Here is a 27,369-nt window from a genome sequence, read left to right as displayed (position 1 = left end):
TACATTAATATAAATTGTTTTCTTGCAGTAATTTTGTTTGCAAAATATATCTTACTCGGGCATAAAATACGGTAAAAAAAAAAAAAAAAAAAAAAAAAAAAAACTTCAGTGCCATCTTGTTATATATAAAAAAAATGCTGCATGGTGGACGTGCGTAAGAAAGTTGAGAATTTTTAAAGATTAGAAGAAAGGGGGGGGGAAGAAAAAAAGGAAAAAAGAAAACAAGGAAAAAAAGGAAAAAAGAAAACAAGGAAAAAAAAAGGAAAAAAGAGAAAAAAAGGAAAAAAAAAGGAAAAAAGAGAAAAAAAGGAAAAAAAAAAAGGAAAGAGAAAAAAAGGAAAAGAGAAAAAAGGAAAAGAGAAAAAAGGAAAAGAGAAAAAAGGAAAAGAGAAAAAGGAAAAGAGAAAAAAGGAAAAGAGAAAAAAGGAAAAGAGAAAAAAGGAAAAGAGAAAAAAGGAAAAAAAAGGAAAAAGGAAAAAGGAAAAAAAAGGAAAAAGGAAAAAGAAAAAAAAAGAAAAGGAAAAAGGAAAAAAAAGAAAAGGAAAAAGGAAAAAAAAGGAAAAAAAAAGGAAAAAAAGGAAAAAAAAAGGAAAAAAGGAAGAAAAAGGAAAAAAGGAAGAAAAAGGAAAAAAGGAAAAAAAGGAAAAAAGGAAAAAAAGGAAAAAAGGAAAAAAAGGAAAAGGAAAAAAAGGAAAAGGAAAAAAAGGAAAAAAGGAAAAAAAGGAAAAAAAGGAAAAAAGGAAAAAAAGGAAAAAAAAGGAAAAAAAGGAAAAAGGAAAAAAAGGAAAAACAAAAAAGAAAAAAAGGAAAAAAGAAAAAAAAAATGGAAAAAGGAAAAAAGAAAAAAAGAAAAAAAAAGGAAAAAAAGCAAAAAGAAAAAGAAATGCTGCATGCTGGGCGCGAATTTACATAACTTAAATCTTTAAGCAAATACGTTATCAATCGGATCATGACGACAAAGATGCTATTTACATTGCGAATTTAGCTTTTTAAAATGAAACAAATCGACCATACTTGCATGCATTATTAAGAAACAGCGTTGAAACTAAGGATTTACCTGACCCCCAACTTCAAACAAAAGAACATTTCTACATAAAATAATTGATAATTTTTTTTCTAATTTTTGGATATTATGCATCTAAGAGACCACTCTTTCTAACGGTATCATATTCATGCCGGTCTAATGTGGATAACAAAAAGTTTTTCACGGACATACAAACAAACATACACACAGACAGCCGAAATTTATATAATAGACTAGCCTGGATGTTTGGAGGTGTGTATTGAGCAAAAAAAAAAAACTGGTGGCTGGCAGGCAGGCTCGAACCCGTACTGCGATGGAGGAAAACGTGTAAAAAAAAAAAAAAAAAAAAAGTGCCGTCTTTGCTGTTGCATCCATCACCAAACTGGAAGTGGAGAAAGTTTAAATTAAGGCTAATAGAGGATGGCTTGTGAAAATATCTTCAAAAAAAGCGATCCCTTCCTGTAAAAAAGTACCCAGTCGAGGGTGAAGGAATTCATGTTTTTTGCCAATTTTTTGATATTTGTTGTCCGAAGGGTTGAGCTTTAAAACGATACCAATCTCGTGAATATCTCACCTCTGTTGAAAGTTTTAGACATACAAACATAAATTTAAACATACAGGTGAGATTTATATTATAGATATAAATCTGCCCCATCTTTCAACGGCAATATTAGCAGAATCACACTGACACTGGTTCATGTTAAATCACCAAAGTTAAGCAACATTAAGCCTGGGCAGTACAAAACTGGTGACTATTTAGGAATATCAGGTGCTGTATGTGCTCTCCACTTATCTCAGCATTATTTCCAGTCATCCTGGATTTTTCCTTGCTACTGGAATTAAGCATTACTGACTCAGAAATGTGGTTGGGATTCTGCAGCCCTTGCTTCACAGTTATATGCACAGGCACCCTTAAAGAAGGTATCCATTGTTTCTCAATGCTGAACAGAGACCATGATGATGGTATCTAAAACTAAAATTTTACTTTCATTAAATTTAAAAACAAAGAAAACTATTTATTTTAGTAAAATAATTAAGAACCCATTAATTATTAAAAGTTTACTGCAAATTAGAAATTTGATGCGCATGTGCGCGCTTCGTCCAGAATACAAATTTTATAGTATACTAGCAGGGCTACATGGTGTTGCCCAGGGCAAATGTAAACCATTTTTTTATTAAAACTTCTTTCTCTCTCTAGCAGTCCCTCTATTTTTCTTTCTTTCCCTAGTTTCCCTCCTTCTCCTGCATTTTCTTTCCAAATCAGTAAATAAAATGGCTACCCATCCCTCTCTAGCTGGAGACATATATATATATGTGTGTGTGTGTGTGTGTGTGTGTGTGTGTGTGTAGCACATACAAACAAATCTCCATTATATAAAACATTTCTCTTTCCGAATCAGTACATAAGAACAACAAAAAATGTACTCTCCCTGACAAAATCTGGATTGTATGAATCCCAGGGATTGAATAACTTTTTCAATTAAAGAAATTATTTATCCAGGGAACATACTGACTTTTTGGGTCTTTGTTTTGTAGTTTTAAACTTTTAGCTGGAAAATACAAACATGTATGCACTATACGACACAACACAATGGAGTGTAAATATCTCCATTAGACGATCTGTAAAAACCTGAACATTGAGTGCAGCAGCAAGTCCTTGGAACATGTACCAGAAAAAACAGTTGGAAATAAGTCATACACCATCTATTATGACTATGCGATTCCTTCAGCTACGTACCTAGAAAAAAAAAAGCTATAAAACCTGATAGTGATATAGGACAAGAAGGAGAAAGAAGCAACCTTGGTAGAAGTTAGTGTCCCCAGACCTGAGAAGGAAAAGATAACAAAATACCAACGTCTCATGTACGACATGAAAAGAAATTGGAATCTTAGGAAGATCTCTATCATTCCAGTAATTATAAGAGCAACTGGACTCATGGAAAAGAATTTCAATAACTACCTGGCAAATATACCTGGTGAACTAAGTGCAAGAGAGATTGAAACAATTGCACTTAAAGGAACGGTCAGAATTAAGATCTCTTTGCTGGAATATATGAGATAACGGGTGAATGTTTGGCATCCGGTATGGTGCCCCTTCCCCATCTTGAACAAACTGAAGAGAAAATTGGGTGAGGAAGACACATGCTCGTTACATATTACATATAATATAAATAAAAAAGAGGCTCTGAACCAATCATAAAAGCTAACACATTGGATCTTTTTAATATGATTTGTAACGCAGTAAAGTGGGTTTTTTTTTTTTTTTTTACTTTTCAATCAATAAAAAATATCGGATTTGGTTGTTTTTGTTTTACGGCATATCAACCCTTTTCGGGTTATTTAATGCCGAATCTAAAGATTTTGAAGAAAATTTTTTTTAATAGAATATATTTGTTGTTTTCACATCGGTTTCTATTTAACCCATAGTTGGGACCCTAACAGGTACTACCACTCCGGATCAGAGTGGACCTGGGAGCAATGATAATTAAAGGGTGGCTCCACACTTCCCAAAGCCCACAAGCTGGGGCCTCACCACTGGATATAGTTTAAGGTCATATCCAGGACACCATTGAGGAACTTTTATCCTCTGCAGGAGGGCAGTCGGCGTATTCTAATGCCCCACCGACAGGGCTGATCAGATTTGGACATGTAAAAACAGAAAATATTTGATAAGGGCAAAAATTTAATTCAATAAAGTTTCAATTTTTCAATTTGGATTTTTTTTTTGTGGGAAAAAATTTTGAAACTATATTAAGCCAACCATATTAAGGAATGGATATTTTGAGCCTGACCTTGAAAATCCGACAAGATAACTTCATAATTTTGATATTTGTTAACCTACAGTTTTGTTGGGATCTCCCAATTAAGTTTTACCGTTTAGTGCGGGATGTCGTTTGGATTGTTAAGCATGCGGTTACACAAGAAAAACTTACACAATTTTGTCGATCAATCAGAACGGAAACCTTTTCCACCGCCAGGAAATTAGTAACGCCAAGTTTGCTGAAGAATTCATGCCAGCTTAATATCATTGAACGTTGAGAAATGTCCTTTACGTAACAATTGTCGAGTAGGATCCAATCATAACCTGGAAGAAACAGGAAACGTAAAATTGCACGCATTTTATCGTAATAATTATAAAACGTGTGATTAGCAAACTGACAAAAAAGAAAATGATCGATTATTCATATTATTGTGAGCTAATGTTCATCTTGAGTGTTATTTTCAAAACGTTTCAACTGATGTAACCTCTGACCTTCTTTAAGTGTATCTTGTTGAACTGTGGAATCAGTTTGGAATTTCAAACAGAACCTTTTATCTATATATTTATAAAAGTGAGAATGTGTGTGTGAGGACACTTCTCAACCTATATACTCATCAAATTTTAGATTTACAGACTTAAAATTTGGTTCATAGGGTATTCAGACATGTTGAAAACTTTAATCATTTAAAAAAAAAAAAAAAAAAAAAAAAAAAAGCTGCTAAGCAAATTGGTACGTGGGAGGTGTTGGATTTTTACCTGTTTGTTCACAGTTTCATGATGCACATGCCCTGTCAAGAAACATGACAGCTTCTTTATGTTAAGAATAAGATTTTTGAAAATGTGTCAAGTTGATGTAATAATTCTCGTACTTGACCATGGCCACTGAGAGTAAAAAGAAGGCCTGTTAACTGAAAAATGTCTGCAGGCAATGTAGGTAAGATTTGTCAGATTGTCAGTACTATATGAGGGCCATTTGAAAAAGAGTAATAAAACATTTTTAAAAAGAAAAAGGAACATAGTTTGATTAATACTGAAACTGAACTTAATAAAATATAAACATTATCTATGTAAAATTAAGTAATTTTAAAGCAATATACAATTTAATACTGATAAAACCGAATTATGAATTTAGGGAACAAACAAATAAAGAAACATTAAACACAAATTTTTTGGCCTTCGGAACAAGATCACAGTGTAGTATCTTTTGATGCTACACTTTACCTTTTTTGTCCTCGGTCGGTGGAGGAGAAATCTTTCATGACCAAGATTATTTTTGTTCCTATCCAGAGTGCCCCTTATTGCGAAGCTGGCTTTTGCCCACAAGATTATATGTTGAAATATTTAAATAACTATTAATTTAAATACAGAAATTATATTTAAAGTTTTGGTTTTCTGTTCTTCTATGTCCATTTTTTTCTCATGTTTTTCATCAAAATGTGTAGCGTATTAGTTGCCTCACAGGCCATCAGTGATCGCTAAGTGGCAGTCATCTGTGATGTTCCCAGGAGACAAAGTGACAACAAGTCTCCCCAGATTTCCAGTGTTCTCCACCTCTTGATCACTTGTGCAGATAATTGCATGTTATCGCAACAGCCGTTGTCACTGATTTCTTGTTGGCATCGACCATTGGGGTTTCCTGTGGTTTTGGGTGACAAAATGTCTCCCCAAGGTACCAGATTTGAACTGCACACTTCCAGTGGAAATTTGGTTAGTACTCTCCCATCTCGCTCTTTCCATCCTCTCTAACCCTTCACAACTAGTTGTCGATGTCATCTACACCAGTTTTTTATTACTATTATTATTATAAGGGTGCTTGTGCAGTGTACGCATGTGTATTTTAAATATTATTTCCAAGTTAAATTAAATTTTGGGTTTGTATTACTGTGCACAGATTCGATAAAGTTATCAAAAAACAAATATATAACAAACAAATGTTATCAAAGGCAAGAGAAGTTACTAAAACGTGTAATCATTTCAAAAATCATACAATGTTTATCAATATATTTTATTTGTTATATATATATTTTTTTGACAACTTTTTCGAATCTATGTGTATAGTAAAACAAACCCTTCATGTAAATTATTTACAGTTAAAATGTTATAAAAAACAAAAAATTGAAGTTTTAAATATATTTCAAAGAAATAAATTTCGCCTGGTGCTAAAATATTGAAAATTCACCGATCTGTCTATACCTACAACTTAATCAGGAAGTGACGTTACGCTGTCATATGCATCGGCCTTCTTCTTACTCTCGGTAGCCACGACTTGACTCAACGTCTTTAGGTTTTGTTTCGATCTCAGCTTGAATATTTTTTTTTTTTTATTTATTTACAAGAAGTGAATCGTTTAAAAAAAACAAAAAAAACAATACCTGCATACACATGCCTCAGTTTCTGTATTAATTAAAATATTTAGCCGTATTTTATGACCGGACAACACTGGGCAGCCTGCTAGTTTTATATATATGAGTAACAATATGCAGTAATAAATAGTGATGCATAGTAATAAGTAGTAAGATTGTACACCTAAAAACAAGTTTAAGGCTTCCAAAATCCATACTAGAGATGTCTACAAGGATACATAGCGTAATGGATAAAGTATTAAGTATAATTCAGTGACATTCTTCTGGAGATTGAAGTTTCAATATTCAGTGCAGATGATACTAAAGGATATGATTGCGAATCACTTAAGATTTCTACCTGGTCATGGCTGACAGAATGAGAGCATGCTATCCTTGTGAATAAAATAAAGGGTTCCGTTCAAACTTGTGAGATCAGCCTTGTAATGCTAACAATTTCACATTAACTGCTAAAAATCGTAAATTTTGATTTTCTTAATTAAAAAAACCCAAAGAAAACTACTTGATCAATTATGTGATTTTTGGAATATAACATCTTCTGAGTACATACAAAGATTTTTCTGCAATTTACTTTTTAAAAATAGGTTGAATTCCAAATAAACAAACAAAATGATGCCTTACCTGAGAAATCCCTCTGAAGGTCGATAGAGTTGCCATAAGCCGGAGTGAAGTGAATGGATGTCTCGCATGGCTTTTTCATGCCGTGATTGGTTTTCAGTTGGATAACAGAAACAAACTCATCAAAATTGACAATTTGCGGATTTTTCTCAGATTGTTCTTTGATGTAGCACACGTAGTTCACCAAAAGAGCTTCAGATTTAGTCTGTGGCCGAAAAAAAAAAAAAAAAAAAAAAATTGTGGTAAAAGTGCATTTCAGGTGCATAAATTGTAAAACTTGCATTGAACCATAAAAGGCTACTTGTTTATTTTTACTTTTTTTTTTGGGGGGGGGGGGGTTAAAAACATTATTAGACTACCACTTTCACTTACCTCACCAGATCAACGGTGTTCTACATCTATCACCTTAAAAGCTCATCTATTTTAACAATGTGACCATTCTCAGAAAAGTCACATTTTGCACAAATCTTATATTGTCAAGATTTAATTTTCCTCTAGCTCGTAAAATCTAAGTCGTTTTTTAAGAAATATTACACGTTTATTGTATTCTCATCTCATGCACAACATTAAAACTCACTGACCAACTTTCAACTCTACACATAGTCACACTTCACAATTTCTCGATAGTTGTTCCATGGTCGACTGCTGGTAACACTCTGCTAGTTCTCCAAACTTACTTTATCTACTGCTAACTAAAAATTAAGATGGTCAAAGATGGCTACTTTGAACACAAACCTAAAACAAACATGTAATCTCATCACTTTAATTTAAAACATAAAAATAGTGAATAAAAGCTGATTGCTAATGTCTACTCAGAAATATGAGTAATGAATTCTAAAACGATTCAGTTGACAAAAATATGCTAAATACCAGTCAAAAATATGCTATATGCTAAATACCAGTCAAAAATATGCTATATGCTAAATACCAGTCAAAAATATGCTATATGCTAAATACCAGTCAAAAATATGCTCTCGCCAACTAGTCTCCAGAGACTTGGCATTTTGGTGTCTTTTATCTGTTAAACTGTGGTATGTGTGTTATATAGTCCTAGAGGTTCGCCTTCCGAGACCTTGCCTCTTGAAAACTCTTTATCCGTTATGTCAAGGACCCGTGACATAACAGATAAAGTACTAGGTAATATTCAATTCTAAGTGAAACTCTTCATGAAGGTTGAAAGTTTTATGTTCAATGCGGATGATACTAATTATGAATTACTTATGACTTACCCGTCATGACTAGCAGGACAAGAACATGCTATTCTATTGAATTAAATAAAGAATTCACTTTGAAATTCCACACAGATTCCTTGACTTCAGCAAGATATTCTTAGAGATCAGAGGTTAGGGTTAGTAAAGATATTGTGAAAATTACATTCAAGAGGAAGATAGTAGTTTGAGGAATCCAAATACAAAAAATTTATTTAACAGATTTCGACTTTCTTACAAATAGAGCTTAAAACAGTACCGTAAAAAAATAGTTTTGCTCTGACATCATGAAGTTATGATTTAATTCATGTTTCAAAACATGAATTAAATCATAAGCAATAATAAAAACGAATGAATCGCTAAACATTATTTAACAACATTGGAAATTATTTTAATAATCCTATAATAATGTATTGCTGTGGACTTCACGGCATAGGTGTATGAGCAGAGGACAACCCCTATAACCACATACATCCAGCAAATCACATATGATGCCAACTGTGATCTTGAAGATTTGAGGCAGCTGATGGAAGAGGGAAATATATATATATATATATATATATATATATATATATATATATATATATAGAGAGAGAGAGAGAGAGAGAGAGAGAGAGAGAGAGAGAGAGAGAAGAGAGAGAGAGAGAGAGAGAGAGAAAGAGAGAGAGAGAGAGAGAGAGAGAGAGAAGAGAGAGAGAGAAAGAGAGAGAAAGAGAGAGAGAGAAAGAGAGAGAAAGAGAGAGAGAGAAAGAAAGAGTGAGAGAGAGAAAGAAAGAGTGAGAGAGAGAAAGAAAGAGTGAGAGAGAGAAAGAAAGAGTGAGAGAGAGAAAGAAAGAGTGAGAGAGAGAGAGTCACATTCGTCCGGGCAAAAGGGTTAACCAGACCCGAATTCCAAACAATTGATTTTGCTTTAAGCATTGCATATAGTTCTTCCACGATTATATAAACATCCAGCCAGACAAAAGTATGTGAACAAAGGGGGAGCATATATCTGCTAGGTTGAATTTAAAAAAAAAAAAGGCATGTGTGAGAAAGAGAGAGGAAGGAGTAGTTTTATGATGCTGGAATCTTTAAAGAATTACAAATATCTATTTCTTAATGAGTTCGAATGTAGCTTAACAAAGTCTTACCTTCCATTCGTCTCCTGTAAGAATCGGAAGAATATGATGACATATAATGTTGTTGGCAAAGAGTTCTTTAACTCCTAATTGCAAAACGATTTTATGAACTTGCGAGTTGATCTCCGCATCTTCAGTGCACATCAAGTCCGGATGGATTGAATTCAAATCTTTCCAGAGTTCTAAGTAAGGATCTGATTAAAGAAAGAAAAATAATCAAAATTGGCTTAAATTCATTTCGGTTTCATTCCTTCGTTGGAAAGAAACACATTTTCTTGCGTTTAATACAAGAAATCTTGAACAAATTTATACATGTAAAAATGGTGTGTCATATACTTTTTCTTTTTGAACTTAGCAATACTTGTTCAGGGTTAATGCAAATTTTCTATGTCCATTTTAAATGATTTTTTCAATCCCTACTTCAGACAAAATTAAAGTTTTCAAAACAAAATTTGATATATAAACAATGATACAATATACCAAAAACTTAATTGACAACAGGAAAAGTAATTTTCATTTATCTCTATTTCATGAAATTGTTTTTTTTTCTTTTCAATTTTCACTCAAAACAAGGTCCAGTACCACTTTGAAGTAAGGGGGGGGGGGCTACTATCGGGGACATAAGTTGCAGGAGTATTATGAAGGGAGTTGAGTAGCAAGATGTCTTTACATTACACTTGAACTTCTGCATGTCAGTACAGTTGGGAAAGAAGAATCCCAGGAGGGAGTTATAAAGTCTAGCAGTTCTGGGGAAGAAACTATTGGAATAGAAGGCTTTCTTACACCTAGGGATCTCTGAAGGGGTGGGATTTAGCTACTTGTTAGGTTTGTCGGGGGTATTCACGTCGAGGGGGTACAAGTGCTTGTAGTTCGTCAGAGCATTCACCATTAAAGTACTTGTAGAACAGGCAGAGGGAACTAAATTATTTACAATAATGCATTAAAAAACTCAACTATTTAGAAGTTAAGCTCACAACTACACTACTGTTTACTTTGTGACTTTTTATCAGTTTCAGTTCTTGGTTTGAAACTTGAGTTGTCAACAGAGTGAAGGTACCAGAATTCTCTGCTTCAGAGCAAAGTCATCTGCTAATGAAAGCAATGACATCACTTTGAAGTCTCGTTTTTTATTCAATTTTTCTACCTGCTCATGGTTTGCCTTTCTCTGGAGTTTTTGAGGTACATTTCATACCTCAGCCCAATCATGGAACATGAAACAAGGAGACGATTATTCGCTCACGATAAATCCCTCTGTGCCACTAGAGTCTAATCCTTCATGTTCTCCACCTCTATTTACTGAGAATCCTCTCTCAATACCAGTCTGGCCATGAGAGAGTACCAAAACAGTCCTCACAACTTGAAGCAGCTTGCTGTAACAGGGATCAGCTATGTAGGTTATGAACAGTTGGTCAAGCCTATCATCCTCACTAATAACGTCAAAATTTCTATATTATATGTATTATATATATATATATATATATATATATTATAAATAATTACCATTGAAATTTACTTTTTTTTTGTTTTATTAATATTTATGATTAACTAAAATAGAAATAAATTTCTTTGAAAATAAGTTTTTTGCTATCATTCCAAAAGACATCCATAAATTGTTGGTGACAAGAACTGGGGTGTTCTACCTTCATATCATGGAGTTTCTTTAATGAGATAAGTATTCTTTCAAATAATTCTTGCAATTAGGAATCAATATGTGATATCAGTTTTATCTTTTTTCAATGATTAACGAGTTCATTTAACTTTTGTATTTTTAACATTGTTTCAGCCTGTGTGAACCATGTCGTTGATAAGCCGCTTACTTGCTTGCATTTAATCTTTGGCAATCAGAGGATTTTATATTTTGTAAATACGAGCGTAAACTGATATGCACATAGTGGAAAAGAGATGTGTATATTATTATGCTAGAAATTTCATCTTTCTACAAAATTGTTTTATTCTACACATGTGAATTATGTTTATGATTGAGAAAATATAAGGAAAATTAGGAAAAAAAAAAACGGAAAATGGAAAAAAAAAACGGAAAATGGAAAAAACAAAAAAACGGAAAATGGAAAAAACAAAAAAACGGAAAATGGAAAACAAAAAAACGGAAAATTGAAAACAAAAAAACGGAAAATGGAAAACAAAAAAACGGAAAATGGAAAACAAAAAAACGGAAAATGGAAAAAAAAAACAAAAAAAAAAACGGAAAATGGAAAAAAAAAAAAACGGAAAAAAAATAAAAAAAACGGAAAATGGAAAAAAAAAAAACGGAAAAAAAAAAAAAAATGGAAAAAAAAAAAAAACGGAAAATGGAAAAAAAATTTAAAAAAACGGAAAATGGAAAAAAAAAAAACGGAAAAAAAAAAAAATGGAAAATGGAAAAAAAAAAAACGGAAAATGTAAAAAAAAATAAAAAAAAAGGAAAATGTAAAAAAAAAAGGAAAATGTAAAAAAAAAAGGAAAATGTAAAAAAAAAAAGGAAAATGTAAAAAAAAAAGGAAAGTGTAAAAAAAAAAAAGGAAAGTGTAAAAAAAAAAAAGGAAAATGTAAAAAAAAAAGGAAAATGTAAAAAAAAAGGAAAATGTAAAAAAAAAAGGAAAATGTAAAAAAAAAAGGAAAATGTAAAAAAAAAAGGAAAATGTAAAAAAAAAAGGAAAATGTAAAAAAAAAGGAAAATGTAAAAAAAAAGGAAAATGTAAAAAAAAAGGAAAATGTAAAAAAAAAAAGGAAAATGTAAAAAAAAACAAAAAAAAAAACGGAAAATGGAAAAAAAAAAAAAACGGAAAAAAAATAAAAAAAACGGAAAATGGAAAAAAAAAAAACGGAAAAAAAAAAAAATGGAAAAAAAAAAAAAACGGAAAATGGAAAAAAAATTAAAAAAAACGGAAAATGGAAAAAAAAAAAACGGAAAAAAAAAAAAATGGAAAATGGAAAAAAAAAAAACGGAAAATGTAAAAAAAAATAAAAAAAAGGAAAATGTAAAAAAAAAAGGAAAGTGTAAAAAAAAAAAAGGAAAGTGTAAAAAAAAAAAAGGAAAATGTAAAAAAAAAAGGAAAATGTAAAAAAAAAAGGAAAATGTAAAAAAAAAAGGAAAATGTAAAAAAAAAAGGAAAATCTAAAAAACAGGAAAATCTAAAAAACAGGAAAATCTAAAAAAAAAAGGAAAATCTAAAAAAAAGGAAAATCTAAAAAAAAGGAAAATCTAAAAAAAAGGAAAATCTAAAAAAAAAAAAAAAAAAAAAAAAAAAAAAAAGGAAAATCTAAAAGTGTAAAAAAAAGGAAAATGTAAAAAGTGTATAAAAATAAGGAAAATGTAAAAAGTGTATAAAAATAAGGAAAATGTAAAAAAAAAAAAAGTGTAAAAAAGTGTAAAATAAAATTCAAAGAGAAATCCAAAAAAACAAAATTTTAAAAAAATTTAATGCAAAAAAAATAAAAAAACAAAAAAATAAAAGAAAAGTGACCTTTTGTTTTCCTCTTCTTTTCTGGCTCTTCGGTTTTCACAGGCAAAAAGACAGATGCATCCTTTAATGCAATTAGTTTGCCATTGCTCATTGGAATTATTTTGATACTGGAAACCTTGGCGAGAATCTCTTCATTACCCTCAAAATCATCAAGGCTGCGATAAACACAGGCGAGCCATTTAGAAATCAACAAGAGATGATCAGCTTCAACTGGAAAAAACAGAATTCTTGGGTTAGTAGATGTATATCAGTTGAGGTAGCATGGTCAGTTATCAAGAAAAAGCCAATTAAAATATGGGAGGAAGTGAAATAAGTTTAAACAAAAAGGAATAAATAAATGACCTGGCAAAAAAGAAAAGAAAAAAAAAGTTAAAAAAAAGAAAATGTTTAAAACATATCTCAGCTCATTTTTAAGGTTTTGCTCCATTCTGCAGCTTCTCCAGAATTTAAAAGTAAAATGGCAGTTCAAAATTTATTCAAAGATGATTGTGAAGAGATCAACAATCGAGTAATATAAAAATATGTTATAGAATTTTTATGTGTGACTATGTGCTTCCATGTCTGCTCTGACAAATTCATTTTCTTGATCAGCAGGGAAAGAAAAGAAAACGTTTTAACCATAGGGTATCTTTGACGATCTCTGATGGATACCTAATCTCTCTAGTATCAAGCTAAAATGCTATTTCAAACTCAGCAAAAGTTTGAAATAGAGTTTACATTTTCGAACACGTATTGCAATAAAAATGATAGGTGCTTGTCCACAATTCTCCTAAAAATAAAATAAATAAAAATCTGTATGATGTTCGTACCTGTGATGAAACAAATATCATATTGCAAAAAGCACGTCACTATCAATAATTTTCCCCACTCTTTATCTGTGCCGAAATCAAAACGTAGATTCCATAAACAAAGCTTCTTCTTAGAACTGCATGCCTGAAGAATTCTCTTCCGTTTGCCTGTTTCCCACCTGACTACAACTTGGATGTCTCCAAGTCCAACATAAACAAATTCCTGATGAATCGCCCCCTTAAGACACTTTATCAAATCTCCAATACTAACTATTACTATGATACTATCCCATTGATTACTGTACACGCAATAACTCTTATCCCTGAGTGGCTTCTGGGCCTTGATAAGTGGGTATCTCCACGTAAAAAAAAAAAAAAAAAAAAATACTTTTATAAAGAAAATTGATTTTCAAGATTGTAACATGAGAATCATTGCTCTTTTATTCATAAAATTTAATTTTCTGGGTTAAAAATAAAATTACTAGTTCGCTTTAAATGATTTTTTGAATTTGATATTTTTGTTGCGTCAGATACTTTTGTCATCGAAATCAGTAAAATCGCTCATTTTTTAAAAATCAAATCGATTGATTGCCTGCTCTAGTTGGGGACCCACCGCGGAGCACTGAAAGGATTTGTTGGTTGTTTTTGTTTTACGGTATATCAACCCTTTTCAGGTTATTTAATGCCGAATCTAAAGATTTTAAAGAAAAATTTTTTTCATAGAATATATTTGTTGTTTTCAAGCCAGTTTCTATTTAACCCATAGTTGGGACCCTAACAGGTACTACCACTCCAGGTCAGAGTGGCCCTGGAAGCAATGGCACTAAAGGGTGGCTCCACACTGGATATCGTTTAAGGTCATATGCAGGACCGCACTGACTTAGTCCATAATACATTGTAGTCTACATTGTAATGTAGAGAACTTACTGTCGATTTTATGGAATTATTTTTGAATAATGGCTTGAATTAAAGTTTAAGCTGCAAAAGTCAAGTATCATGTTTCAATTGTGCTATAAACAAAAACTTTTATTTCGAATATACCAGTTTTATCAAAGAACTTACTATTGATTTTATATGCCGGGCTTTTCCTGCTTGTGTGGTGATAAAAATCTTCAATTGATGATCTTAGGCTGTATAAGGATGTTAACTTTATTCAAAACCGGACTGTTCCTTCTTTAATCAGATTTTATTGATACTTATCAGAGGCATTCTGATACAAAACCTATCTAAGAACATTCCCTAACACAAAATACATGTGTGTGAAATTAAGAAAAAAAAATCAGCCCAGCGGTGTCAGAGTCCATAGGGAACAAACTCACAAAGTTCGTCTCATTCACATGTCGAGATAACTCTCATTCACATGTCGAGATGACTCATTCACGTGTCGAGATGACTCTCATTCACATGTCGAGAATTCTGGAGCGATTGACCATTGTAATATACAGATTTTATAAGACTTACCTGACATGACATTTATCCAAGAAGTCGCTATGGCTTCACCAATTTTCAACAGATGATCAGAGGTGAGTTTCTCGATACCAAGACTGTGGACGAGGCTGGAATTTAGCAGATTCGCCATATCGCTGTGGATATAATAGATGTTGAGCAATTTCTGCAACATTTCTGGAGGAGCCACTTCTCGCATGAGAGCATCAGGAACAATCACAGTCTGAGAAGGAATTTTCCACAATACGTTGCTATCTATAAAAATAAAATTGACACAATACATTGGCAGTTGATGCATGGGAGACAACAACACAACCAGAATGAGAAGAGAAGATCAAAGAGAAGACAACGTAAACAACTTTGGGGTTGACATTTATTGTCGAGTGGGGTAGCATGTGCTTTTATCACAATGCCATGGGACCACGTAGTGGGTCACATTTATGTAAATATCAAATTCTTTTAAATATTTCATAGGATAGAACCCAAAAATGCATTTCTAACTAGTATTGAGATGAGTAAAAAAATAATCAGGACATTTTGGGATACTGGAATTGAAAAAATTTTCACTTAATTTGCGATTTCAAAAAATTCTTTTAATTTTTTTTCCAACTGCATTCACTATTTGTGATACTAATCAAAAAAGGATAAATATTTGATTTTAAATAAAAACCAGTAAAACTAAACTTTAACGATCATAGAGAATTTAGATGACATGGCCGTGGAAAATAAACGATAAAAATGGCACATGACTGAAGGATATAGAGATGAAAATCTCCAAATTAGTTTATCAAAATATGAGATAGAGTACATAAAGCGAAACTATAAAAAAAAAGTTTATCAAATTAAAAAGAAAATATTTCCAATGAAAGCCTACTTTTTATGACTAGGATATTTTAGAATCAGAATCAGTAATTGTATCGGAATCAGGGAAAATAGTCTCATCACTACTTGTAGCTCTATCTCTTTGAATAAAAAATGAAAATCAAATGTTACCCTTGTTAAGTGGCTGTGTTGGAATACACGGTTTGCTTCGGAGTTTCTTGAGAATTTGTGCAGCCACAGGTCTAAAGAAATCCAGGACTTCATCTTCTCCAGGAATAAACTGAAGATAGGCTGCAACAGCATGGATCACAGATTTGAAACTTGGGTGAGTCTGGCAGAAATAGAAAAGTATTGAAACTTGGGTGAGTCTGGCAGAAATAGAAAAGTATTGAAACTTGGGTGAGTCTGGCAGAAATAGAAAAGTATTGAAACTTGGGTGAGTCTGGCAGAAATAGAAAAGTATTGAAACTTGGGTGAGTCTGGCAGAAATAGAAAAGTATTGAAACTTGGGTGAGTCTGGCAGAAATAGAAAAGTATTGAAACTTGGGTGAGTCTGGCAGAAATAGAAAAGTATTGAAACTTGGGTGAGTCTGGCAGAAATAGAAAAGTATTGAAACTTGGGTGAGTCTGGCAGAAATAGAAAAGTATTGAAACTTGGGTGAGTCTGGCAGAAATAGAAAAGTATTGAAACTTGGGTGAGTCTGGCAGAAATAGAAAAGTATTGAAACTTGGGTGAGTCTGGCAGAAATAGAAAAGTATTGAAACTTGGGTGAGTCTGGCAGAAATAGAAAAGTATTGAAACTTGGGTGAGTCTGGCAGAAATAGAAAAGTATTGAAACTTGGGTGAGTCTGGCAGAAATAGAAAAGTATTGAAACTTGGGTGAGTCTGGCAGAAATAGAAAAGTATTGAAACTTGGGTGAGTCTGGCAGAAATAGAAAAGTATCGAAACTTGGGTGAGTCAGGCAGAAATAGAAAAGTAAAACATTATATGAGGAAGGTGTTTTTTTCGGGGATTTTTTTTTGCAACTAATATATCAAACTTTTTTTTTGGTTATTTAATGGTGAATCTAATCATTTTTGTACAAGCTTAATAGTTTCTCCCCTGGGAATGATAGACTTTGGAATTCCTTCAGTTTCCTGCTTAAGCATGTGAGCAGATACTTCACTGCCTAACTCCCTACAGTCTGCTGTTTGACATAATCCCAAATAGTAGTCCCTTTACATTCCAAGAGACAATATACCTTGTTTGGGGTGAAAAAAAAAAAAAAAAAAAAAATAAATAAATAATAATAGTGGCTATGCTTAAAGTTCTTTTATCTGGAAATTGTCACCAATGGCATAGCTGTAATTCGGCACATGGAAAGGAAGTTTTTTTTTGTTTGTTTGTTTTTTTAAAGGAGACGTCATCATTTATCAAGGCCTAAAGACCATTCGAGGAATGTAAGGTGGCCAGTGAGACCACATATCTTTCTCTCCACATGTGGTCATGTTGTGTTGCAAGAGGGAGGGTACATGACAGGAACGCATATAATGAAGTACACATTTAGAAGGCTGAGAGAGATGTGAAGAGAGAAGTGTAATAGTTCTTTAAAACACTAATGGTGATTCATTATTGAAGAGTGGGATACTGACAACATCTTGGAAAGAGTTTCATATAAAGTTCATTATACAAGACGACAAAGACAAAACACATTACCTTGCGGTTGAGGAAAAATGAAGAAAAAGGTTTACATAACAATACAAAGACATTTACTTCCAGCTGGAGATGAGAATGATCAGAATCCGATGCTGCGTTAGATTTCTACATTTTGTCCTCCCCTCTTTGCCTCGCTTCCGAAAGAGGATTAGGCTAACTCTCCCGACTGACTTGAACTCTTGACTCACTCACTCTATATATATATATATATATATATATATATATTGAATCTATATTTTTTGTGACGTCAGAACGTGAACAAACATGTGAATGTTTTTTTTTTTCACGTGGGTATTGAATCTGCTTCAAACACGTTTCTGGCAACACAAAAATATTCCTTAATTTCGACTGTCCCATTTTACCTACTCTGATCTAACTTGTTAAATTATTTCTAATATAATGGACAATTCACTACATTCCTGGAATCGCACCTAAATAGCAATATGTATTCATTTGAACTTTTGATCACCGAGTTCTATTCCAGCATTCTCCTTTAATAAATATTATTTTCACTCCTAATTACTTCATTTCTTCTGTCCCCTTCAACATACGAAAGTCAGCTATATCTGACTTTCCAACTTCTCCACATAATACAGTTTTTCAATGTTCATTCTAACTTTACTTTTAATAAACAACAAAAAAATCAGAAATTGATATTAATACGCAAAGTTATCAATAAGTATTTTTTGCAGTTTTTTACAGGGTTATCTCCCTTGTGAAATATGAATAGAGTTAACTCTTTTGCCTTACATGATTTGTTGGCATTAAAAAAATGAAAACATTGAGAAAAAAAAAATTATATTATTGTACTCATTATGGAATTAAGTTTTCATTAAAAAAATTTCACTTAATTCAACCAGTTTTTTTTTTTTTTTAGAGCAAAATCAAATTTTAATGAGGTCGATCATCTCACGGCCATCTTGCTTATTTCGTGGATGAGGGGAGGTGCCTTAAAATGAAAAAGGGATAAAAAGGACAAACTGTAAAATATGTGAGAAAAAAAAAACAAAAAAACTTTATCTAGGTATTTTTTCTGCCAATGTTTCAAAATAGTCTGGTCAAATTTTGACAAAATTTACGCAGTGATGGAGTTATCTCCCTTGCCCCCCCCCCCAATTCGCCCATGAAATTGGCAAGTGGCTGGGATACAATCGATCTCATTAAAATTTGATTTTCCTTTGTAAAAAAAAAAAAAAAAAAAAAAAAAAAAAAAAAAAATTAATCAAATTAATTGAAAGTTTTTATGACAATTCTATAATGGGTAAGTACAATATATATTTGGTGCTAATGCACTTACTGATCCATGCTATTTTTTTAAAATCATATTTCCAAGTTTTATGATATGTCTTTTTATTCAATTGTAAGGTTAAAGTACAGATTAGGAACAAAACATCCTCCCCTCCCCATGTTAAGAATCGCTTTTTAAATAATATTTCAGCACGGATCAATAAATGCATGAGTACAACATTTTTTCAACATTTTCATTTTTTTAATGTCTTGATTAAACTATACAAGTACCAATTTGTTTATATAAGTCATGTTAACAATCCCACAAAATGTTTTCAGCATTTTGCATGTACAAAGGAAAAAAACAGCTTGTTACCTTGAATTGTTCTAAGGATTCCAAGAAAAGCATTGGAATTTCACTTCTCAGCCACTGATTCCATGGACTGTCTTTATCGACATCTTCTCGGCTCGATGGTAAATCAAAATCACCTGGAAAAAGAAAACTAATTAGGTAAATTTAATCGATTTTGGAAGACTGCAAAAAATGCAGTGTTTTTGTTTTATGGCATATCAACCTTCTTTTTTTTAAGGTTATTTAATGCTGAATCCAGTCATTTTTTAAAAAGATTTATGCTTCAAGTTCTTTATATCTTCAAATATTTATTCACAGTGTTTGGTTTGGTTGTTTTGTAGAAGAAAAGTTTTTGTTTTTGACTTTACATGAGGAATTTTCTTTGTTTCTTTGAAGATTCCACACATCTCTCCAAGTTTGATCTGTCATGCTCCCGTTTCAAATAAAAATTTCATCATTAAACAGGTAGATTGAATTTGTGCAAGGTAATAGCAATCAAGTGTTTTACCATATAAAGTTCATGACGGTATACATTTGGGAGGTTCTTCACTTTTTAGTATGTAGAAGTGAGTTATGTATGTGTGTCCTATCCGGATACATAAGACTACTTTACGTGATTTTCTGGTATCTAGAAGGTTTTTTTTTTTTTTTTTTTTTTTTTTTAAATATGGAAGAGTTTGTTGTTCTGCCACTTGTTCCAGTTTTCTGGTCATTTCTTTGTAATAAAATTGTTTATTGAAGGTTTGTAGTCCGTATATGGGACCTTTATGTCACTTATTTGGAGTTTTAAGGAATTTTGGCCACCATGTCAGCTTTTTCATTTCCACGGAAACCATAGTGACTAGGAATCCAACAGAAGAAAGTTTTGTGTTGTATGATAGAATGGATTCTTTGTAACAGTTTGATTAGTAAGGGATTTTTTAAGTTTTGATTTTTTTAATGATTCTAGTACTGATAATGAGTCTACAAATATGAGTTTTGGTTGGTGATAATATCTCGAGCCAAGTCTATGGCTGTACTTTTTGCACTATAGATTGAATAGTTATTTGGTAACCTTTTCTGCTGAATAGTGTTTTCTGAAATAGCGGCACATCCCACATCTTTGGAACCATCTGTGTAAATGTGTCTAACTTGGGTAAGAATCCAGAATGTTGTTTAGTTTTTCTCTATAGTCTGAGGGGTGACTATTGTATTTAGAATATATTGTCAGGTCTAGTATGATTTTACATTGATTTAACAGTCAGGCTGGGAGTTTTGTGAAATTTTCCTCATGGATGCTGGTTTGATCTATTGAGTTGTCTGTAAGTGGGTTTATCTTTTCTTCCATTTAAAGACCAAAGGGTTTAATTGTATTTTCTTTTTTTTTTTTTTTAATAGACGTATGCATTTGGGATTGAAAGTGCATTGATTCGCAGAATTTTGGGGTTTGATTTGAAGTGTGAAAGTGAATGCATGTCGACGCATAAAAAAGGATGGTAAACTAAATGTTTTTGTGACTTTCATTAAAAAATAATATTTTTGAAAATGGAAGTTTAAAACCGAAATACAAACCTTGAATGATGAAACGGAATCCATAACTACGTAATGGAAGGAATGCAAACACTGGTTGTTTGGGGGGAAGAAGCTGGAACATAAATCCAAAGTAATTAATTACTCAAAAGAAATTCAAAGAATCAAATTTATATTTTAATAAATATTTTAAATAAAATCAATAAATTGTGTTGCAACAATCAACTCATCAGATTCAATGGTTTTACACCACATCAGTTCTTTTGCAGTTATTGAATGGTGAATTTAATTATTTTTGTAAAAGCTTTCAACCTTCAAATTTCTTTATGTATGTCCTAATGATTAAAAAAAAAGCATTAGTTAAAAATTAGTTCTAAGTGACAGTCTTATGGAGTTTGATGGTTCAATCTTTACTACAGGCGATAGTAATATAAATTAACACTTCTATTTGATCATGGCTGACAGAATGAAAACAATCTACCTTTGGAGATTAGATACAGGGTTCAGTTTGAAATTCTGTACCACAGTTCAACAAAAATTACTCCAAAACTCAAAGAGCTGCACTTAAAGAGTATAGGTTAGAATGGCCAGAAAAAAAACAATGATGAGGATTGAAAAAAAAATCAAAATAATTCAGAGCATTTTTGTGTTTTGTGAATTCATTTATTAAATTTTTTTTTTATTTAATATATACTTTCTCATTTGTTTTCAAGATTATTTTTCTTATTTCCAATATTACTTATTTTTTCCCAAATTAGAAAAGTCTGAAGGAGGTAAAAGAAGAAATTACCTAATAAAAAAAAATGGCGGCATACCTATCTGGTAGGTCATGTGGATATCTCATAAAAAAAAAAAAAAAAATAACGGCTACACCAACACAATGTTTTAAAAACTCATCGTGTGGGTGAGATTTGGTGTGAATGATTGAAGCCAGGAAAAGGAGAATGAGTGACTGAAAAGACAGTAATGAACTCAAGCGTTGTGTTTACCAGTGAAAAAACTCCATGTTGATACAAAGGAGTAAACAAAAAATGAAGAGTAATTGTCTTCATCTTGGCATAAAACTGCCCAAAAGAATATGCTACAATATATACTATGTTCATTTTTTCACCCAAAACATGGAATATTGCAACTGAAACTAACCTGAGGATTACTCAAGTATGGAGTTAGAGAGCAAGATGTTTGTCCATATTAGATTTAAATTAATGTATTATGTATGATCAGAGAAAGAGGAAAATCTTAAGTCAGAGGAGAGAAGCTATTAGGGTATAAACTTTTCCGACATCTACAGTGAAAATTTTAAATGAAATAATAAGCTTATTATAAAAATGTGCAAAGGAGTTCCAACATGAAAAATTCATTAAAGAAAAAAAAAATGCTAAAGTGCTTTTCATAGGCAATGTGGAATTTATTGTAAAAAAAAAAAATTAAAAAGCTACACCATTGACTGACATTGTTTTTTTAGAAAGAAACTCAAAAAGAATGAAATTGAAATGACACCCACCTGTGTTTGCATGACGTTGCCATTTTTAAGGGGGAAAGCCAATGCAATTTCAGTTGATTCAACTTCCACTCCAGATTTCACCTGAGAAAAAAAAAAAAAAAAAAAAAAAAAGAAAAATGTTTTTGATTGTTATTTAAGATGGAAGAATTAATCCTTCTTTAAAAAATTTTGCAGTTGTTAGGGTTACATAAAAAAAACAAAAAAAAACCCTCAAAATACCCATTCATTTATTAAGAATATCAAGTGAAAAATGTATATATATTTTGTTTTTAGTAAGTCAACATTTATCCAGGATAAAAGGAATTTTGGAGTTTTCAAGGTTACATATAAGATTTTTCCCCACATTAAAAACCAGGTTTTTGTCTAACCGCCATTGTTGGGGAGACAAATAAAAATTCAAGAATTTAGCAGAATGAAGCTGTGGTGGTCACCAGATTTGTCTTTTTATAGGAAAAACGGATTTTGGTATTTTGGTCCTTTACAAATCACAATGCCGAAATATGAAAGTCTTTGCTAAATCCATCACAATGAAACGGATCCTAAAGATGGGATAAAAAATATTGTTCTAGTTTGATTAATATTATAAAAATGGTACAAGTTAAATAATTACTTATCCGTGTTCTACATAACTTAGAAATTGAAACAAGGTTGATGCCTTACACTTGAGCCGTGATTCAGCCAGTGCATTATGCAAAATGATAACATAGAAGGAATGCGAAGCCCTTTTTGAGATTTGACCATGAAAGCACCTCAGTGAAACTAGAAAACTAAAAACCAAACTTACCTGGGATGAAATGTTGGAAGCATTGAGCAATTTTTTAAGCACCAACCATTGGTTGACAGTCGTATCATAGTGAATCTCAATCACATTGTTGTCAAGATCGTAACGGCACATTCGAGTTTGAGAATTTTCAACCTACAAATGAACAACAAATGATTTCATTTTTTTTTTTTTTTTTTTACAAATAAAGTTGACCTTTTTTTTGTAAATATTTGTATTAAAAAAAAAATAAAATGCATTTCTTAACAATCTTATGTATTGTTATATTTTGTGGGTCTTCTCCGTCTTTAAAGTTAAGCATGTGTATATACTTGTATCACTCCTTATTAACAGATCATTATGAATTTTGGAGTGTAGCTGCTAGGCATATGGAGTCATAATGTAGGTTATATTTAGTTTTATGCAAAGAGGTAAGGTGTAAAAATAGGATCAAAAACCTTTGTGAAAGTTTAGATAACTCAAACTTAAAAAAAAAAAAAAAAAAAAAAAACACACACAAAAAAAACAAACGAAGTGGGATTTATTGAATTCTAATTTCTTCTACAGATCCCTTTAAGCCTTTAATGGTAGACATTTTTTTTAAATTTAAAAAAAAATTTTTTTTTTTTACAATCAAACTCCTGTAATTGATTTTTTGACAAAATTTGAATAAGGATAAATTTTAGTAGAATCCTATTTTGAAAAAGAGGCATAAAATTGTTGTAAAACTTCTGCTCTGGGAATTTTGGTGTGTGTGTATAAAATAAATTAAACATGAGGAATAAAAGTTATAACTATTATATCATCAAAACAATAAGGAAAAGTAAAAGGAGAAAATCAAGAAAAAAAAGAAACCTCTTTAAGCCATAGCATTTCGAAGCTAAATGCATCTCATCAGAAGAGGAGATGGAGCATAATTATACAAAATGCAAATATACATAAAAACTGGTTAAATAACATTTAGATATGAAATGAAAATAAAGGAACGGGATAAAATGGTAAAAACTAAAGAAATATTAAAAGTAGGTACAATATATAGAAGTAAATCGGAAGGGTAGTATGTATGTAAGTAATTATAAAAACAATATAAAGCCACTATGAAAAATTGGGATTATTAAAGAACAGCAAATAATAAAAGACGAAAGGAAAAGATAGAGAAAGTGGAGAAAGAAGGAAAGGAGATAGAAAAAGTTAAGGGATTCGGAAATACATGTATTAATAAAACGTGAAAAAATAGGATCCCTAAATTTTTTTTATCTATTCGTTGAATGTTTGAAAAAGACAGATGATTTTCAGATTGGCAAGTTCAGTGCGTCGAAGCACATAAACAAAAATCCATCCTGTTCCCTTTTCGACGTTATCGCAAATAAGCTTTCTTCAATTGACACTAGAATGCAAAGAACATCCAGCCGGCAAAAAAAGAAATCGACCCCAATTGAAGAAATGCTGGCTATTTATATTGTCAAACCACGTCTCAATTTGCAGAAGACACGTTTTTGTCTCGTGTTTAAGACTTTTTCTCATCATACACACTACAATTTTGCCTACACTCCCCCCCCCCTGATCTCGTGATCACAAGCAGGGCAGGGAGGTAGTATCCGTCTTTGTCAGTTACTCCTTAGAAGTGGGGCTACACGGCCAGACACAGCAAACCCTCATGACGTCTTTTTTATATAATACAACCAAATCGCGTTTCTAGTTCTTCATTTTAAAGTGATGACTTTTTCTAGAAAATCCAACAGAATCGCATTTTAGCTTAATATTTTTCATAATATAAAGCTCACGCACAAGTTCTACATTTTCGATCCACTCGGTAATGGGCATATCAACTGTAGCACCTCTAAATTCCAGAATCATGTTCATGTGAACAGAAAAAATCCTGCCCACCGTCGCCGAAAGGTAATATAAGGCCGAAATAGCTTGTAATCGTTGAATGTTTAATTTAAAGAAAAAGAATGATTTTCAGATTGGCAATTTCACCGCATCAAAGCACACGAACAAAAGTTCATTCTGTTCCCTTTTTGATGTTATCGCAAACAAGCTTTTTTCAACTGACACCAGACTGCAAAGCACACCGTACCAACGTTGAGCCGAGAAGAAAAAAAAAAAAAAATCGTCCTCAATTGAAGAACTGCTGGCTTTTTTTTTTATATTGTCAAACCTGACCGCATCTGAATTTGCATAAGACATGTTTTCGTCTCATGTCAGTCAGGTTTCAAGTTTAAAACTTTCTCTTTCTTCTCTAAAGTGAATCACACCTGAGCTAAGTATGCACATTGTAATTTTCCCTACATTTTACAATCTTGATTAAAAAATTTTTAACGCGTAAAAAAAAAGTATACAAGTTCAAATGAAGATTTAAAAGAAGCATGCATAATATGTAGAGGGGGGTGCATAAAAGACATTCAATTAACGTACAAACTTGTGCTTTATTTACAGAGAAAAGACGATTAATTTTATGTAAATTTAAAAATTTAAAGATAATAAAAGATACCTTGTTGTTGATGCTTATTTCTTTTAGTCGATGCAAAAAGAGAAGCAGTGAAGGATGGATATCATTGAAGCTGGCAGCAAGGGATTTAGATTTTTGGAGAGACTCCTTTAAGGGCAACACGATCTTTGTGACCCAGCTAAAAAAGGTTATAAATAAATACTTGTAAAATTTGACAAATTAAAAAGAAATACAATGGCATTAATACAATAGACTGGAATCACAATAATCAAAAAGAATCACAGAAGTTTATATAAAATAATTTAAGAGCACATAGTTATGGATAGTAGATAGGTGTATATTTTTACTAAAATTTCACTTTTTGGTGAAAATTTAGAATTGCGCTTAAAAAAAAAATCTGATGTACACTTGTCATATTCCAAAACTTCCGTAAATTCATCAAGTAGTTTTTTTTTTTTTTAAACTAAGAAAATAAAAATTTACAATTTTTAGCAATTTCAATACTAAATGTATTTCAGTATAAGGGTGATTTGGATCTGGATACATCGAATCGAGTTGTCTCCCGCTTATTTCATCATGACCAAGGAAAACACTAAGACTCGCTTAGTTGTAAAATTTGATTTTCTCAGTTAAAAAATAGCTTACGTGATTTTTGGAATATAAAATATTTGTTCCATGATGAGGATATATATCAACGATTTTTCTGTATTTTTGTTTTTCTTCATCAAGTGTAATTTTTAATAAACACCCACATTTTTTTTCTAAAATATGACCCACCTCTCCAAAAATATACATGCAAACAAAGCCAAGATAACGAAGGAAAGTGAAATACAATAAAAAGAACAGGGAATCCATCGAAACTCTCCAGACGAGTTACACCATGAGAATTATTTGTTAGCAAGATTCTGACGAGGAAAATAAGTTGAAGAAAAATCAGATGTGGCTAATAAATAACTGAACATCTAAGATTTCCGATCAAGAGTAAAAGTATTTGGGAAACACTGACCAAGACAAGCTGTTTGAGAAGAATGCTGAGAGACGAGTAAATGAGTTAGAGCTGACAAAAGCGAATGGTTTTGACAGAAGATGGACTCACAAAATATCCCAGTTAATTTTGAACTTAACATAGCCCAAACTTTCAGGATGAGAGGCTCAGCTCAAAGAGTGGATGCTAATGTCGGCTCCATAACTACAGGCATACACATATGTTCAATATGCATTTGAGAAGGGGGGAGGGGGAATGGTCGATTGTCAGGGAGCTGGCATAGTTATAAATCCTCATCTCTGAATAGCACAGTACACGTGTGGATAGTAAAGTGCACGCTACGAAACATCACTGATTTCTTTCTACAACAAAGATGGCTATAAAGTGGAAAGGGAAAGGAGTTTTTAAAAACACTGAGCTAAACTTTAGGTCCAACTGAGCCAAGGACAAATTCTAATCGAAGTGTGGGGATGCATCTAAAAAGGTACGACCAGCCGATTGGTGACATTCACCCAGGATGGGTTCGGCCAGATCCTTTCTTAGAACACACGGTGTCCTGGATAAACACAGACCATGCATGATGGTCTGCAGCAGTTAAGATAGTTATAGGCAGTTAGTCCCAGGACCAGTGGCAAACACTGTCAACCAGAGGTAGATGTGACATTGGCTTGGATGGTGTATAATCATGTTTTCAGTTGACCTCTATGGCATTTTTATAGTAGTTCTGGAGCTATGGATGAACTATGTTGCGGTGTGCAGCATGCCGAACGTCAAAGTCTCCTCTTTAAAAGCTTTTTTTTTTTTTTTTTTGGTTTTTGGTTAAAAGAGGATAAAAAAATGTATACAAACCCTTCTTCGATTTCTTCGTAGTCTTCAATCCAGTGAGGTTGGATGTAGCCCATGGGGCCACTGTTGACATCAAAGCATATGTGGTAATCATTGGAATGGATCTGTGGCGTGTCAGTTACTCGGAAAACAGATTTGAACCCGATCCCCTTTTGACCTGAGAAGGGACAAATAAAATAATTATAAATGACATTTTTCTTACTAAAAATAGCATTTTGTTTAGTTGCAAGAGAAAAACAAAATGAGAAAAATTTGTTTGCAAATACAGGAAATAAATATCCTGAAAGATGGATAAGTTTTTGGGTGCTTCTCCACAATTTACATTTTATTAAAAAAAAAAAAAAAAAAAACGGAAAAGAAATACCCATGACAAAATAAAAGTATATTCAAAAAATTCACATAAATTGATCAGGTAGTTTATTCTTATA

The 27,369-nt window shown here is 32.0% G+C and overlaps 1 protein-coding gene across 3 annotated transcripts in view; it reads right to left on the bottom strand.

Moving 5' to 3' along the window:
- The window catches only part of LOC145259724 (uncharacterized), a 130,331-nt gene that overhangs the window by 36,403 nt on the left and 66,559 nt on the right, over window positions 1–27,369 (bottom strand). For all 3 annotated transcript variants that reach the window (XM_080117412.1, XM_080117411.1, XM_080117413.1), the window contains exons 14-25: window positions 26,945–27,098; window positions 25,153–25,288; window positions 22,683–22,814; window positions 21,899–21,979; window positions 20,437–20,509; window positions 18,910–19,022; window positions 15,781–15,940; window positions 14,803–15,042; window positions 12,554–12,763; window positions 9,102–9,283; window positions 6,767–6,968; window positions 3,958–4,109 (exon numbers count right to left, since the gene is read on the bottom strand). In XM_080117412.1, the coding sequence (XP_079973538.1) occupies window positions 3,958–4,109; window positions 6,767–6,968; window positions 9,102–9,283; window positions 12,554–12,763; window positions 14,803–15,042; window positions 15,781–15,940; window positions 18,910–19,022; window positions 20,437–20,509; window positions 21,899–21,979; window positions 22,683–22,814; window positions 25,153–25,288; window positions 26,945–27,098 (1,835 nt within the window). The remainder of the gene's footprint in view (window positions 1–3,957; window positions 4,110–6,766; window positions 6,969–9,101; window positions 9,284–12,553; window positions 12,764–14,802; window positions 15,043–15,780; window positions 15,941–18,909; window positions 19,023–20,436; window positions 20,510–21,898; window positions 21,980–22,682; window positions 22,815–25,152; window positions 25,289–26,944; window positions 27,099–27,369) is intronic.

The sequence above is a fragment of the Euprymna scolopes genome, chromosome 35 (assembly GCF_053919585.1).
Source record: "Euprymna scolopes isolate OS-2025 chromosome 35, ASM5391958v1, whole genome shotgun sequence".
NCBI classification, from domain to species: domain Eukaryota; kingdom Metazoa; phylum Mollusca; class Cephalopoda; order Sepiida; family Sepiolidae; genus Euprymna; species Euprymna scolopes.
This window is presented reverse-complemented; position numbering and strand designations above follow the sequence as displayed.